Consider the following 17,583-nt stretch of genomic DNA (forward strand, 5'->3'; position numbering starts at 1 on the left):
TTGCTAGTATTCCTCGATTCAGTTCTCACACATCTAGCATCTACTAGCTCACTTCTGATTTTGGTAACTATATATCTACTGGTCTTGAGCAATCAGAAGAAGAGCAGGAACTGCAGGGAAATAAGTACTTCCAAATTAATCATCTTTGCAAGGCACTGAATTTCATTTAAAAAAAAAAAAAATTACTGAAGCGCCGAATAGAAAAAAATAGAGAAGTATCTTTCCTCTCAGCAGCCAGAAAACATTTCTGATTATCTTTTTTTTTTTTAAACCATAGAAGTAATAAATCTAGGACCAATTTCCATAGATCCTGAATGCTGGCTCGCTTCTGCTTCCACGAACCCAAGCAGAATACTTACTAACTTCAGAGCCACTTTGCAAAACTCTACCAAAAAATCATTTTATTGTTAAACAAAAAAATTCAATTAGTACAAAAATGATCAATCATTAAATTGTAAATAATCCTTCAGGAGATCTATATTATATCATCCCTCTCAAACCACTAAAGAGTTCTGACTTCCAAAAGCAATCCGTGGACTGGTATCAAAATTGGCTTGTTGATTGAACTATGCATACATGAAAGCAAAATTAGGACAAAAAGGATTTTCTGAAAACCAGCATTAAAGAAAGCACTTTTCACATCCATTTAACACAAACTTGTCACAAGAGCGTAATTGCAAACAAAAATGTAATTTACCTATAACTACATCATGGCCATCAACCAGGCCTGCAGAGAACAGCTCCTGAGAAACGCCATCTGCTGTGTCTGTCCAAAAGGTGAAATGAAGAAGTGTGAGAGCCCACAAAAACAACAAAAACTATCAGTCATCCAATGCAATTTAACAAAAATATATTTTTGTCCCAAAACATCCATGGATGCAGGCTTGAATTCAAAATTATCTTTAATTAGGAGGAAAAAAGATAATTATCTTATCAGCCTCTGCACAGCAAATCGCATGAGGCGATGATTTGATTCATTGCAAAACCCCTACAGACCTTTCCTGGCCACCAGCATTTCTCCTCTATTATCTAACTACATATTCCTACACAGTTTACAAGTTCAGTATCTTCACAACCAGGAAAATAAACTATGTATTGGTGTTGCTTTCACCATTTTCTTTATCCCCTCCGTTGTTCTACATATCTAGATAGAGACGTGCTAGGTAGGCTTTCTCCTTTGTTACCAGTGGGGCAAAGGAGTTACGTGAACAGTCCTTATTTTCAGCTTCAGGCTTAAAATAGCTTTTCAGTATTGTGACCCAGGAAATTCAGCGCTTTGGATCGATTTTCCATCAGTTGCTGTACCCAAGTGGATTAATTCCTAAGTCCCTGTGACTAGTACTTGCTCCTGGATAAAGACTTTAGAAGGCTTAGAGGTAAGTAGGAGGAAACAGCAGGAACAAGCCTAAATTCCAGCCAAGTCTCTCAACAGTAGTATGGCCTCAGCACCAAATATCTACATGGACCACAAGCTTTGAGGCAGTTACACAGTTGTATCACTTCCTCAAGGAACACACGGGTGAAAAACAGTATGGCTGAGCTAGCTGCAATTTCTGGAGAGCTCTGAAGATGAGAATCACAGCCACCTTCTGGCTGCCGCAGTGACTGACTACTAGGAACAGTCCTGGCGTACTTTACTATGTCATATCCTCTATTTTTTGACCAAGTAAGAATTCTCAAATGGCTTACATAACTACTTAGGGACTATTCAAGTAATTCTTTCAACAAGTGACTAAACCAGGATGCTCTGTGCCCAGTTAAGGAAGAGATGTCTTTCGTGTTACTCACTGACAAAATCACTGAGCAATGCAGGTAGGCAACAGAGAGTATATCCATGTGCAGAACTACTGCACATGAAAGTTACTGTGATTTACAGGAAGAGAGACACCTCTTCCAATCTGGATTGATTTTTAGGTGGGAGCTCTTTGAAGGCTATTCTAAATATAGCGAATACTGACTTCTGAGAAATATGAAATGTGTTCACAGTTCAAAGGGTTGCTATGTAACAAGGATGATACCTTCTTACTCAACATATCAGCCTCCTGTGCATTTTATCCCAGTAATACTTGATTTTCTTCAAACAAAAGTAAATTTTACAAGTTCTTACAACTCTTAGCATCAGAAAGTCAATACAGTTCTACAAGTATGCAGTAGAGCTTAAAATTTAAATGACGGAGTTTCTTTCTGGTAATGATACCAGAGCTAGAGATACAACTCAACTTTCAGTTGAAGACAGCATTCAAAAAATGGTGTATACTTCATATTTGTTATCAGACCTTCTTTTATTACAAAGGGGGAAGAAACTCAAATATTAACACCATCACCAGGTACACCTTTATGGTTACTACATTCCATTTTCTACAATGTTTTCCAAATATGAAAATGGAAATTCCAAAGCCGTAAATATTGCTGTGTAAGATCTTATATACTGCATAGATCATTTCAATAAGACATTTATAAATATAAAATAAAGTTCAAGTCTTTAATATAAACTGTACATTATGCAACCTTGCCACTAGGATTTACATACATCTGCTATTCTTGTTCAAGTGAAGTTCAATATAAAGCTCTGCACAGTAGGAAACATTCCAGAGAGATAGTTTGTATAAACCCTTAGCAGTAATTAATTTTTGAAACACCTTTTTAAGCAATAAGAGAATAATTCAACTGAAGGAGCCTTACCTCTGCCTGGAGTGAACTCAAACCGTATGTCATTAAGTTCTTTCCTGGAGTTCCTGAAAAACATTCAGTGCATATATTAAAACGTAAAGAAGAACAGAACAACTATTCAGTTCCAACACCCAAAAAATACCTATGGCATTGACAACTGCATTTCTGTAGTGTGAATTTCCTCAACTTGAAAAACGCTGCTTTCCCAAAGCGCTCAGACTGGAGAGACTCCATCACATTTTTCTGGCAGTATTTTGGGGAAAACTAACAGAAAGATATGCTTAAGCTGAAAAGTGCCTTGGGTAATCTAAAGGATAAAATAAGGTCCTATGATAAATATTTTCCTTTTCATCTCCAGAAAACACTCTGTCATACCGACTCTACTAGTTCAACATAGTCTGAATGGCACCTATTACCCCTTCTCCTCCAAGAGTAACAAAATGTTCGCTTGGACTTAGACAGCTCCCTCTCTGAGACCATGTGCACACAGAGGTGCTTGTTTAAGAGACAAAGTATCTAGCAAACCTTAAATGCTAAAAAGCAGTGTTCCATGCACAGTGTTTATCAAGCTGTCGCAACATGAGTAACTTTCACTGACCACCACTGTCTCAGCAGTGAGGTTCTATCTACACATCAAATAAGCAGAAGAGTGTGAAAGCCAAAGGTTTTCTGCCTTCCCATTTGCCATGAAGTGTGCTTTAACCAGTTCAGCGTATGGCACAGTCACAAGGGACTTAAGACTTACATTAAAGAATTCCTTTACAGCCTCATACTGTGCTCCAAACCTCCATTCCCTGCATGTTTCCAGCTGCAGTTTTAGTTAATAATTTCTACCATCAATAAAACATTAGTCTCTTCACAAAATAGACGTCCATCTCATTTTTGGAAATGGCAAGTCAACTGAGTGTAGGGATGAACTTAATTGCTGTAGCACACTCTTTTTCCATTTAATAGCTCAATCCACTTGAAAAGCTAATAGCACCAGAATGTGTTTTGCGGTCCATTATTCTTCTCCTCAGCAAGGAAACTGTATGCAAGCTCATATTTCGGCGTACCAGGCCATGAAGTCTTGCTGTGGGAAAACTAAATCCAATAGGCAGGCATACTCAGCTGTCACAGTTATTATCACTTGCTAAATACTTACAAAAATATTACAGAGTCAAAAAACAGCAACATGCAGGAAGATAAAAACCAAAATGATTGGCAACACAGACATAAGAAAGATAACAAACCCTGAAAAGTTATGCCACAAGCAGTGCTTAAAATGAAAAGTACTCATTTACTGAACATGCCGAATGCTTCAAAGCTGAAGGAGTTTCAGGTTCCCAAAATTCCACACTAATAAAAAACTATGGGAGTTTAAGGTCACCAATACACAGCTGCAGATAATCCAGCTAGCCAGATACAGATTTACAAGGCTCATTTACTTCTGTTGTGGAAATCTGCGGCCATTACAAGGAATATTGCACTGTCTATTTTTGTTCAACAGAGAATTTGTACGAATCTCAGTGCTTTCTCCCCCATCATCCCCCTGAAAAACCTGGATGGCTTCCCGTTCAACAAAAACAAAAAACCACAAAAAAAAATAAAACAAAAAAAATCAACATACGGCCCATCTCTGAGTTCCCTTTCAACAGCTCACTTCCCTTTGCTGAAATTAATGATATCTTTGGAAGAAGCAAATCAAGAGAAAAAAAACTTTATGTCACACCTTTGCAGAGGTAAACCAGAAAGTTTTGCTTCTGATTAGCACCTATACTGAATTGCTCCAGCCTGCATATCTTTTTCCATGGTGTCAAACACTAAAACCAGCTGAGAAGTAGATCTGTAGATTTTGCACTCTTACAGTTATCTGTCTAGAAACTAATACATCACACGCTCAGATTACCTCTCTCCACAGACCTCCCAGAAGTAGAACATCCATCATATAAAAAGGCAGTAAGTAATCACGAACTCTCATGAAAAGCACCAGCTTTCCGACAGCCTGACACAGCTATGGGAAAGACCAGCTGCTTCTGATAGAGACTCTTTCCTCCAGCAGGATGAAATGGGCTGTATTTTACTTTGCCTCCAAACTGCAAAATGTCTCAAACAGAAAGTTAATAGGTCAAATCTGTTTATTTAAGCAAAGGTGAAAATTCAAGGAAGGCTGATATGTATTCAGCCATCCAACTTTGCTATCTGGAATTGTCACACTGAACCATTTTGAACTTAGGATGTTGCTTCTTTCTCTTTAATGGTACACTACTATTCAGGAAAGCAAAACAAAGGCAGTTTGACAAGATTAATTTGCTAGAAGCCTGTAAGTGCTTTTGTTTATGGTTCCATTACCTTCCAGATCTTTATTGATTTCCATAAATTATTTATTCCATTATATATTCCACCAAACAGAAGATGCACTCAACTTCTCCCCTAAAAGCTGTTCATGCTCTTCTCCAGTCTTCAGACACTTCTCTGGTTCTAGTGGTGTCACTGTTACTGCAAATTAGTTTGCCAATTCCCTTGATACACTTCGGTGACAGCTGTTTGGACTTGTTGATTTATTTGTAGGCAGAGTTTCCAAGCAGCGTTTCAATTCTTCCCCTGGAGTTCTCTTTTCACTTACATCCACTACACTCTTAGCATGCAGCAGCATACACAGACTTTATTTCTGCTAAATACAAATAGAATTTGAAGAAAGGCACTTAGAATCTTTGTGATTAATAATTTTATCTTCTTCATCATTTCTTACTGGTCCATAGTTTCTCTAATGCATTTGTGAAAAAGTTATTTCTATTATAAAATGCAAACTCAGACCTTTTTGCCATCTCTTATAAAACCTCTTATTTGCTTCTTGCTCTGTGCCATTACAGACTAATCTACCTTGATTATCATGGATAAAAACAGCCCATCTCTTTTAAAAAGTAGTAAATTTTAAATACTTTTGTGCATTTTAGCACAGTGCAATTTATTAATTTCCTGCAGGTTGCTTTTCATTCTGCAGTCACCTCCAACAGCAGGAATGCCACAGAAGTCCTTTGAATAAGGGTGACACCAAAGCACGCCATGCTAAGGCATTTTGGCAGCCATCTGTCTCGCAAAGTAATTTCAGAATTTAAAACTTTGCACTCTGTGAAAGCATATTTTGCAAATCTTCGTTACTATTTTGCTTTCATCAGGACCACTTGATGTGCACACTAAGATTGCTAGATCTGATTTTCTAGGGAATAATGCTTCCTCAAAGAGCCAGAAAAAGCACATGGGCCAACTTCATCACTTAGCCCCTCGCCCATGAACTTAGACCATCCTGTCATTAGGATATGAAACAAAGATGCTCTGTTTTCAAGGAAATGATTTGCAGAACAATGCTGATATTGACAAAAATCAGGATTAGAGAATAAATAAATTACGCAGCTGTTGAGATTGACATGGTTCTACTGAAAAAATCCTAAACCATGGGATTTTAGGCATTCACATTTAAAGACAAAGCCTTTCAAATAATAACCTAATGATAGCAAGATTCCTGCTATAGTCAATTAACTACATTCCACACGCTTGATAAAAGATCTACATTGTTGAATTGAAATAGGAAATCATGTTTGTGTAATAATGCCACTGTAAATTGAAGACATTCAATGTCATCATTTCTTTCGTCCTTACAGGCAGAATGTCTATCATGTAAGCGAGATTCAAGAAAATTAGGTGTCTTGGAACTAAACTTAAGGTCTAAATCATGTGGGATAGCTTGATTATGTATCAAGCAGCAGATTTTCATTCTTTTTCACGACTACTTTTTTTTTCCCCCCACAAATTTATCTACTACTTCTTATGCAGAGTTATCTGAAACATCAGCTTCTATTTCCCATAAGCTTCAGCATCTTCCACTTAGTCCTTAGGCAGAGTCTGTATTCATGGATGAGATGCATCTTACCATAGCTAAGTAACCGCATATTCTTCTTTCCCAAAACAAGAAAATAAATCTCAAGTAATATAAGCCAAAAGAAGGGGTTGTGCATGTGTGTAAGGACACACAGGTTTTGTTTCAGCATTGCTTGCTGAAATTTTCACACTTCAGCTACTCAATCATCACACGTGGTTTACAAAGACTGATATACGGAGCAGAGTGTCCAAGAACGCAGGTGAGAACAGAACAGTAATCAACAACGCTGACCTGTGAAACAGTACAGAGTACATATACAGCGCATGGCAACTGCATCGTTTATGGGTTTTGACTAGTTACAGCAAAAGCAAGATTCGCTGATTTTTTTCATTCTCTTCTTTCAGATGGAGTCAGAAACCATAAATCAGGGGCACTCCCCCATCATCCCGCGTTCCATCACTCTGTCGTGCAGGTAGCGGGCACTGCCTAGACTACACTACAGGCACTATAGACACCCATGCTTTCAATCAATGGTCACTTACTTCTGCTGGCATTTCACAAATACAGACCCTTCCATGAAACTTTATTAATTTTCCTAATCAAATGCTACTTTTTAATTCAACTGTTTAATCATCCTTTCCCATCCCTCCAATGGAAAACCAATCCAAAATCTCAGTTCTCATAATTCCCATTCTTGTCCACTTGCATATGTGAAAAGTATATTGCTCTACACCAACGTTATCCATCTTGGATGCTAATCATTCTTTTCATTAATACATCTTTTTTTCTGCATTATGGAATATTCTCTACCGTTTCTACGGACGGAAGAGTGGAAGCAGCAAAAGTCAGAGCTCTCCTGGGGCAACAAGCGTTCACTCTTACTAGCCCATTTCCTCACCACTGAACCTATTTTAACTAACTCCAATAGTCAGGTGCTGCAGCTCTGGCCTGGGGCACATTCTACCTTCTCTTTCACTTATTTTTCCATCTTTCTGCATGATTAAAATTAAATATACATATATTTTATATATATATATATATATATGAGATATATATTTATCTCCATCTCTCTCTCTATATATATATATCTTGCATCTTCATTCTTCTGTCTATATAGATAGATCTATATATATGTATCTTCCTTCTTTCACCCTCGTTCTCCTCAGCTCCAGTTGAACATGGAGGATCTTACCGGTCAAGGAGAAGCAAGTGAAAACATTTAAAAAAAATCCAAAACAGCCCAAAATAAACCAAAAAAAACACCAAACTATGAAAACCCAAAAGCTGTGCTTTATGGTATGGTCAACAAAATAAAGCTCTTCCCAGGCAAGGGTCCTTGATTTGCCCATGTGCGGAGGCAGTGAAGAGGCCAGAGCGCCTGCACTCTGCATTTGTAAAGAACAAGTCACCTGGTAAAAAAAGGGATACTCCTTGTACTTTCGGGCCCTGGCACCGAGGAGGGCCATGGTCCAATTAACCAAATCACAAGCAAGAAACACTCTCAGAAGAAAGTCAGAAGAGGACTTCTTTGTTCCATCTATTTTTCAAATCGTGAGTAGTTATAATTCAGCAACAGAACTGATCTACATGTTACAAAAATCTGCATCAATGTGTGCTCCCTAAAATGGGAAAGTTTGTCCATGGCTACTTTTGTTAAACCCTAACAAGTCTGGCTACTGGAAGACACAACAGCAGAATACATACTCTTCTCTGGAACCAGAAATAAATCAGTCTTCAACTAAAACTGCAGAAACTGTATTATAAATGGCACCATAACACATGGTGCCACCTGTCACCCTTCACCAACCAACCCTTCCCCTCCCTATAATCTTCCCACCAGAACAGAATTTCCCCCACCATCAGGGACACGTGACACTGGCCAAGTCTAGATCTGTGTGTTTTAACAAAAAAAGCCACACTGAAAATAAACACCACACTTCTCACACTTGTGCAAAATTCAGGTCTCACAGATGCTCCTCCCCTCCAAAATCTGAACTGCATTGAAATTACCATGGAAGAAAACAAAGTTAGAATGGAAAAATCAGGACAGCATAGCCTGAAAACCAAGGGCAAGCAGTATGGTATTTCCACTGCCTCACTGCAGTTACTGGTGTAATTAAAACCACAGAAGAATTTAAACTACTCGTTCCTTTAGACTGCAGGGAAAGCAGAAGTTCACATCAAAATGGAGTGGAGTAATCAGAGTGATAGGTAGGTTGTACATCCTAGAGCTGTACTCATCCAACTTTCATTCTACATCTCTGGGGCAAGACCTTTGTGTGTATGATGCAAGAAATATAATTGAGGGAAAACCACAAAAGACTAGAGTTTGTAGGTTTTCTTAACGAAATCTTGCTTACATTTTTTTTCCTTGCTACTCAAACGCTGGAGGGACAAATGTTCTTTGCCACACCAAATTCAAAAAGGTCACCTTCCCTGTCACAATAACTTGTCATCCATTTCTCATTTTCACATATTTAAGGCATAATGCACAAGTTAAACGTGGTTCCCTTTGTAACCTAGTTTTTACAGCATTAGTGTATCACACAGGTGGTGTATTTTTCAGTCAGTGCCCTGTATTACACATGGAGAAAACTGGTCACGGTAGCAATGAAGGAGATGGAGACAGCTCCATGAAAACAACTGCGAGTTTACTTTCTCAGTTGGCAATAATTTACTGATATTTTTCTTTTTTTAAATAGCAGAATTTACTTTGTGGCAAGCTATAAAGCTTGATTCAAGGAAAATCCTGATGAAGTGATGCAATCCCCCTTTTAAGTATTGTCTTTTAAGTAGCCTGTACTGAAGATATGTAGTACCTGTTTCTATTATCAGTTGTGATTAATCAAAACTTTGTTTCAACTGCATTTACAGAACACAGTTAATATACACAAAACAGTGAAATGTAAAATGGCTCTTCACTTTCAGTATTGCAAAGAGGATGCGGGAGAAGAATCTTTGAAAGTGAATGTATCCATTGGTCCCAAATTTGGGTTTGGTCTGGTATCTAAATCTTCGTCCCCTTACTTTCGTTGCCTTGCAATATTCTTACACCAGCCATGCGAATTTAACCATTAAGCTAGGGCAGGGAAAGCAAGAACCCTCCCCTACCCCTACAAAAATCACAGCTCACTTCTTCCCTGCCCCCTCTCTTTTTTTTTCCCTTCTGAGGTCACGGTACCTTGCACCAGTAGAACCAAAGCAGTAATAAGAGCAAGTCTGTTTATTAAAGTACTTCTGTGAATCAGAACTTCAAAGCTCTTGTGGTATCACATAAACACAACAGAAGAGAGCATTTACTGTAAAGAAGCATTAGCTTCCTGAGGATTCATCACATGTTTATGTAAACCCCTTTCTCTCCAACACTTCCATGCTCAATTGTCATTCACTAATCAATATCCAGGCACCTCCATTACACATTACCTTACCATCAAGAGCAGATCATCTCTGTTCAGCATTATGGAGAGAGATCATTCCTCTCAACTTCTTTTTAATGACTTCAGGTCATTTCTAGATTCAATGGAAGGACATTTCTGTTAACTTTTGGTAGGAGCAAAATAGACATTTGAAGTCTGCCCTGCTTCCAGACTGCCACCAAGTAGAATGGGACTAAAATCTCTCTGTATTAGTAAAATGTACAGTTCTTCAAAGTCCACTAAATCTTTACCATTTACTTCAGTGGTTCTGAAAAAATCCCATGGGTTTACAACTTCTCCCCCACCATATACATTAGTGGCAGAAGGAAATGCTTAGCGTATAATGCTTTAAGATCAAGTTATAGGACTCAAAAGTCAAATATATAAAACACTGCCAATACCATTTCATCTTCACATGTTCTTAGGCAAAAAGCAGATCCCTGAAATGATGCAGCACACTTGTTAGCCACTATACTACAAGAGGGAGCAGCAATATTAATGGCAAAACACAGCCAATGATGATTTCAAGACTGAAAAACAGCCAATGTCACAATGAAACACTGTCACCTGGATGTTAAGCTATTGGGATGAGAGAGCAGTCACCTGTTCAAGATTTACCATCTATACGCACCTACCGTACAGAAAAGGCAAGTGTACGTTACAAAAAGCAGCCACCAACTGAACTGTTGCAGTCACAACTGGATCAGCTAGGAACACTGCCCACAGCTCCAGGGTAGCCGACAGCTCCTCCAGCAGGAATGGACTTCACAACAGTTCTATCTATAGCTGACCAACCCCAAGTTGCTTAAGACTTTAAAAAAATTTAAGTGCTTCCAATCTAGTAAAAATGGATGGAATATAATAGTAAAACTAAGAAAATGCACAATTTGTGCAATAGAAGAAACACAAGAAAACTAGTTGATACACGCAAGCATCACCAGGCAAGTATGGAAAACTGTGTTTACCGTTTTAGAAGTGACATATGAACATAAGACCCTCCTCTCCATCCACTGGTTTACAGCCCCAAGTCTTCATTTCTTAAGATAGAAGTGTTAGAACTAGAGACATTTTAGACATATCTATACCTAAGCATGCTTTTAAATAGGGTCTTTTTCTGCAGCTGCTGATGCCAGAAGCTAAATAAAAAGAACGTTATAAGCCCTTCAATTTTTTTTCCTTATTATATTAATTCCCTGCTAAGTCAAATAGCAAGCTCTGGAACAAACAAAATTTTTTTACCTCAATTCTCGGTGACCCGTTTCTCTGCACAGGCCATGAAAACCAGTATTCACTTGCATTATCTTTTTTGAGGCTCACAATTCCTACCTGCTCTCACACATCAGCAGGTGGAAACAACTTAGACAACGAGCTATCAGTTTTGTTGCTCCAGAGAGGGCAATATTAATCACCATACTTTTCCCCAAAATTACTCCTGAATTAGCAGAGGTTTTTTTTTAAAAGCAGTGGTAAAGATTTAACTTGTGAAAAGCATCAGTATTTTTAAGAAGTACTTGAAACACAAGGAAGGGCAGTACACAGTTACACTGAGAATTTATTAATATGGTAAAATCTCAATGCTTGGTCAAAACCAGAAGTGATCTAAAACTGACTTTTTCCTAGAAAGGACCAGAGTTAAGCATAGATGGCATCAATAATGCTAAAAACCAATCACCCTGAAGTATTCAGGGGGAGCATTTCAGTAACAGCGGACAACTGCCATGCACACAATTTCATCACTTCGTTAAACGTTACAGCACATTGGGATTATAGCTGCCTTTCTTAGATTTGCCAACAGTTTGACATACCCCCTCCAAGTATATCTCTGAAAGAGCTATTTCTTGATACCAAGCATTATTGACCAGTGCTCAGTTTAAAGAAGTCAAATCTGAATTAGCCGCGAGACTGAAGCAATGTACATCTGCCTGACTGGTAACAGAGATACCAGAGCAACTAACAGAATAAACACGCAAAGGATTACTTGGTACGCTTCTACATGCCTGGTGCACAAGCAGAGAGATCATAACCTGTTAATCCAGTGAAAAATTCTCGAAGTACAGTGTTGTAAACTGGCCACAATGCTTGAAGCAAAATTTCAGTTCTTTAAATCAGAAAGTGTGAAAGGGAGAAAATTGCCAGGAGGCTGGGGGTACTTCAGAATAGAGCTCTTGAAAAGTGATTTAATTTACAAAATAGAGACAAAAGACTTGCAACAAGTTCTACAGGAATATGGGGGGGGGGGGGGGGGGAGGGTGAGACGTGTATGTCCCCAAGTGCACAAAACAGACTTTGAGGAAAGGCTCAGAGAAACCTTTTCCCCTATCCAAAACAAACAATGCTTTAAATATGTTAACTCAAAAACTCCCTGGATGTGTGCATCCTTCCAATGCCACTGGCTCGGAGTTTTTCACTCCTGATGACCTATCAGTACATTACCAACACTACCAAAGGAGACTTGTAGGTAAATCAAAAAGACATCTGAGCCACCATAAAATTACGACAATCTGCATAACATCCATCTAAAACTCCTGGATTCTGATTAGCTTATCAAGAAGAGTGGAAAGCGTGGCAAAAAGTTTAAGCTTTGTTTTAAAAACTTCAAAGGTATCATCTAGTTTTCCTGCTTTAGGACAAACTTTCCCAAAAGTACCTTTACAACAGAAAGGCTTCACCAGCAAAGCCTGTTCATATGCTCAGTTCCTGTCCCACCTGTGTGCCAGCGCAGCTCATGTGGCCATTCACTGGGCCCACTACAGCGGCACTGACAATCGCTTTGTGGAGCATAACAGGATCAGCGAAATGCGTTCACTTAAAACTTTGCCTTCCCCTAAAAAATACCAGAAATCACAAAACAACCAAACAAAACCTAACTGCTTTATAGTGACCCAACACTGTCCCAGAAACACCCCTACCACTGCAAAGTGGAAAAACAGAGAACCACAACACCAAGTGGGAACAAGCAGCCAAAACACACAAAATTATTTAAAATTGTTTCAACCCTGCCAAATGTAATATGTCACCCCATTCAGATGGATGAAACAGATGGCCTCTCCAGGTAAATGCAATGTCTTTAACAGTATTAGAAAAAATTATCTAATTTGAATTACATTTTGAATTATCAACGTCAGCCATACTAGGGTTCACAGAATCACAGAATGGTAGGAGTTGGAAGGGACCTCTGTGGGTCATCTAGTCCAACCCTCCTGCCGAAGCAGGGTCACCTACAGCAGGCTGCACAGGATCTTGTCCAGGCGGGTCTTGAATATCTCCAGAGAAGGAGACTCCACAACCTCCCTGGGCAGCCTGTTCCAGTGCTCCGTCACCCTCAGAGGGAAGAAGTTCTTCCTCATGTTCAGACGAAACTTCCTGTGCTTCAGTTTGTGCCCATTGCCCCTTGTCCTGTCGCTGGGCAACCACTAAAAAGAGCTTGGCCCCATCCTCCTGACACCCACCCTTCAGATATTTGTAAGTATATATTAGGTCCCCTCACAGCCTTCTCTTCTTCAGGCTGAACAAGCCCAGCTCCCTCATCCTCCCCTCGTAGGAGAGATGTTCCAGTACCCTCACCATCCTTGTAGCCCTCCACTGGACTCTCTCCAGTACCTCTTCATCTTTTTTGAACTGGGGAGCCCAGAACTGGACACAGTACTCTAGATGGGGTCTCACCAGGGCAGTGTAGAGGGGAAGGAGAAGCTCCCTCGTCCTGCTGGCCACACTCTTCTTAATGCACCCCAGGATGCCATTGGCCTTCTTGGCAACCAGGGCACACTGCTGGCTCATGGTCAACTTGTCATCCACCAGGACACCCAGGTCCCTCTCCACAGAGCTGCTCTCCAGCAGGTCCACCACAGGCCTGTACTGATGCATGGGGTTGTTCCTCCCCAGGTGCAGGACCCTGCACTTGCCCTTGTTGAACCTCATCAGGTTCCTCTCTGCCCAACTTTCCAGCCTGTCCAGGTCACGCTGAATGGCAGCACAGCCTTCTGGTGTATCTACCACACCTCCCAGTTTGGTGTCATCAGCAAACTTGCTGAGGGTACATTCTAACTCTTCATCCAGGTCGTTGATGAAGAAGTTTAACAAGGCTGGGCCCAGTACTGACCCCTGGGGGACACCACTAGTTACCAGCCTCCAACTAGACTCAGCGCCGCTGACGACAACCCTCTGAGTTCTGCCGTTCAGCCAGTCTCAATCCACCCCACCAACCCCTCATCCAGCCCACACTTCCTGAGCTTCCCTAGGAGGATGTTATAGGAGACTGTGTCGAAAGCCTTGCTGAAGTCAAGGTAGACAACATCCACGGCTCTCCCTTCATCTACCCAGCCAGTCATGTCATCGTAGAAAGCTATCAGATTGGTCAGGCATGATTTCCCCTTGGTGAATCCATGCTGACTACTCCTGATAACCTTCTTTTCCTCCACTTGCTTGATGATGGCCTCCAGGATAAGCTGCTCCATCACCTTTCCCGGGATGGAGGTGAGGCTGACCAGCCTGTAGTTCCCTGGGTCCTCCTTCTTGCCCTCTTTGAAGATTGGAGTGATATTTGCCTTTCTCCAGTCCTCGGGCACTTCTCCTGTCCTCCAGGACCTCTCAAAGATGATGGAGAGTGGCTCAGCAATGACATCCGCCAGCTTCGTCAGCACTCGTGGGTGCATTCCATCAGGGCCCATGGATCTGTGGGTGTCCAGATTGCTAAGCGATCCCTCACACAGTCCTCCTCGACCAAGGGAAAGTCATCCTCTCTGTGGGCTTCTTCTCTTACCTCCGAGGCCTGGGATTCCTGAGGGCCTGCCTTGGCACTGAAGACTGAAGCAAAGAAGGCATTCAGTAGCTCTGCTTTCTCTGCATCCTCCGTCACCAGGACACCCGCCTCATTCAGCAGCGGCCCCACATTGTCCCTAGCCTTCCGTTTACTACTGATGTACTTGAAGAAGCCCTTCTTGTTGTTTTTGACATCCCTTGCCAGCTTCAATTCCAGGTGGGCCTTGGCCTTCCTCGTCGCATCCCTGCACGCTCTGACCACATTCCTGTACTCCTTCCAAGTGGCCTGTCCCTCTTTCCACATTCCATGTACCTTTCTCTTCCACCTGATCTCTGCTAGAAGCTCCTTGTTTAACCATGCAGGTCTCCTGCCTCCTTTGCTCGATTTCTTTCTCAGGCGGATGCATTGCTCCTGAGCATGGAGGAAGTGTCGTTTAACCAGCGAGCAGCACTCTTGGACCCCCCTGCCTTCGAGAGCCCTGGCCCACGGGATTCCTACCAGTAGCTCCTTGAAGAGGGAAAAGTCAGCCCTCCTGAGGTCCAGGGTTTTGATCCTGCTTATCGCCCTGCTTCCTCCACGCAGGATCCTGAACTCGACCATTTCATGGTCACTGCAGCCAAGTCTACCTCCGACCTTCACATCCTCCACCAGTCCCTCCTTGTTTGTTAACACAGGTCCAGCAGAGCGCCTTTCCTTGTTGGTTCCTCCACCACTTGCATCAGAAATTTATCATTGATGCTCTCTAGGAACCTCCTGGATTGCGCCTGCCTAGCTGTGTGGTCTTCCCAGCTGATGTCAGGGTGGTCCCCCATGAGAACCAGGGCCTGTGACTGTGAGGCTGCTTGCAGCTGCCTGTGGAAGGCCTCATCAACCTCCTCCTCCTGGTCAGGTGGCCTGTAGTACACACCCACCGTAATGTCACCCTTTTGAGCCTGTCCCTTAATTCTAACCCACAAGCTTTCAACTTGTCCTCATTTGCCCCCAGGCCAAGCTCAATGCATTCTACTTGCTCCCTCACATATAGAGCAACTCCCCCACCTCTCCTTGTTGGCCTGTCTTTCCTAAAGAGTCTGCAGCCGTCCATGACAGCATGCCAGTCATGCGAGTCGTCCCACTACGTTTCTGTGATGGCGACCAAGTCGTAGCCATCCTGCTGTATAATGGCTTCCAGCTCCTCCTGTTTATTGCCCATGCTACATGCATTGGTGTAGACACACTTGAGCTGGGCTGTCAGTCTCACCCCTGGCACGCCAAGCCTAGGCTCATCCCTAGTGAGCTGGGCAATATCCCCTTCCCCCTTTGAACCTAGTTTAAAGCCCTCTCAATGAGCCCCGCCAGCTCGTGGCCAAGAATTCTTTTTCCCCTTTGAGATAGCTGAGTTCCACCTGTCGCCAGCAGGCCCGGTGCTGTGTACACCTCCCCATGATCAAAGAAGCCAAAATTTGACCGATGGCACCAGTCCCTGAGCCACCTGTTAACCAGGTGAGTTTTCCTGCCCCTTTCAGTGCTGTTCCCTGCCACTGAAGGGATGGAGGAAAACACCACCTGCGCCCCTGATCCCTCAACCAGTCGCCCCAGTGCCCTGAAGTCCCTTTTGATGGCCTTGGGACTTCTTTCTGTGATCTCGTCCCCGCCAACCTGCATTACCAAGAGGGGGTAGTAATCAGAAGACCGCACCAGACCAGGGAGTTTCTTCGCAACATCCCTAACCCGGGCCCCAGGGAGGCAGCAGACTTCCCTGTGGGATGGGTCCGGTCGGCAGATCAAGCCCTCTGTTCCCCTCAGAAGGGAATCACCTATGACAATTACCCTCCTTTTTTTCTTAGCCGAGGCAGTCGTAATACGTGGGGCTGACTGACTGGTCCTGGGCAACCCCCTGGGTGGAACTTCACCTTTACCCACATCCTCTGTGGCCGGTCCCTCACATTCCAGAGCCCCATATCTGTTGCTTAAGGGCAACTGGGCAGGTGAGGGAGGCCAGGAGGGGATTCTCTTGCCACCCCGAGCAGGGACCCGTTTCCATTCCCCCCCATCTCTTAGGCCCCCTCTTTCTGCCCGGTGGCAAGAGGGTAGGGGGTTCTCTGCTTCTCATGGAGCCGCCTCCTGCTGCCTCTGCCTCAGGGAGGGCAGGGTGCTGCTCCACCAGTCAATCTCCCTCTCACACTCCCGGATGCTCCTCGACCTCTCCACTTCCTCCTTCAGCTCTGCCACCAGGCTGGGCAGGTCATTCACCTGGTCGCACCGAACACAGCCGTTGTCTCTGCTGTCCTCCGGTACGAGCGCCAGGCTCAGGCACTCCCTGCAGCCAGAGACCTGGACACCTGCGTTCTTGCGTGGGGCCTCCGTCTGGGTCCCCACACTCCTTCTAGCGAGAGCTTTACCACGGGTGGTAACCATGGCTAGAATATCTCCTGGATAGGCGATGCCCACTACTTGAGCTGCACCCTGCCTGCCGCCTTCCCCGCTCGCCCTGCCCGCGCGAACTGCTGCGCCGCTCCCGGGCTGCTGCGCCGCCTCTGTTTGCCGCTCTGTTCGCCTGCCCTCCCTGGGCGCTGCTCTTATCCGTGCGGGGGTTTGGCCGCTGTCACACTCAACGCCACCTCCGCTGAGTCAGAGCTGCCGCTCGTTGGCACCTCTCACTGTCCCGCTCAGTTGACCATTAACACACACGCCATTAATAATACAAATAAAAATACTTGTAACACTGAGGTCAATTCAAGCTTTAAACTATTTCCTTTACCATAAAGGAGGTTGGGGGTGGTCTTTGGGTTTCTTTGTTGGTTTTTGTTCCCCATCTTTTTTCCTTTCTTTTGTAAATAATACAGTAAGAAATCAGAATGGAATAAAAAAGTTCTAGTAATTTTAAAATTTCAGTATCA

At 42.7% G+C, this 17,583-nt stretch overlaps 1 protein-coding gene across 3 annotated transcripts in view; it reads right to left on the bottom strand.

The window, feature by feature from the left end:
* The window catches only part of STK39 (serine/threonine kinase 39), a 108,968-nt gene that overhangs the window by 19,616 nt on the left and 71,769 nt on the right, over positions 1-17,583 (bottom strand). For all 3 annotated transcript variants that reach the window (XM_075430191.1, XM_075430189.1, XM_075430190.1), the window contains 2 exons: positions 2,683-2,735; positions 698-766 (listed from right to left, as the gene is read on the bottom strand). In XM_075430191.1, the coding sequence (XP_075286306.1) occupies positions 698-766; positions 2,683-2,735 (122 nt within the window). The remainder of the gene's footprint in view (positions 1-697; positions 767-2,682; positions 2,736-17,583) is intronic.

This window comes from Opisthocomus hoazin, chromosome 9 (genome assembly GCF_030867145.1).
Source record: "Opisthocomus hoazin isolate bOpiHoa1 chromosome 9, bOpiHoa1.hap1, whole genome shotgun sequence".
Lineage (NCBI taxonomy): Eukaryota > Metazoa > Chordata > Aves > Opisthocomiformes > Opisthocomidae > Opisthocomus > Opisthocomus hoazin.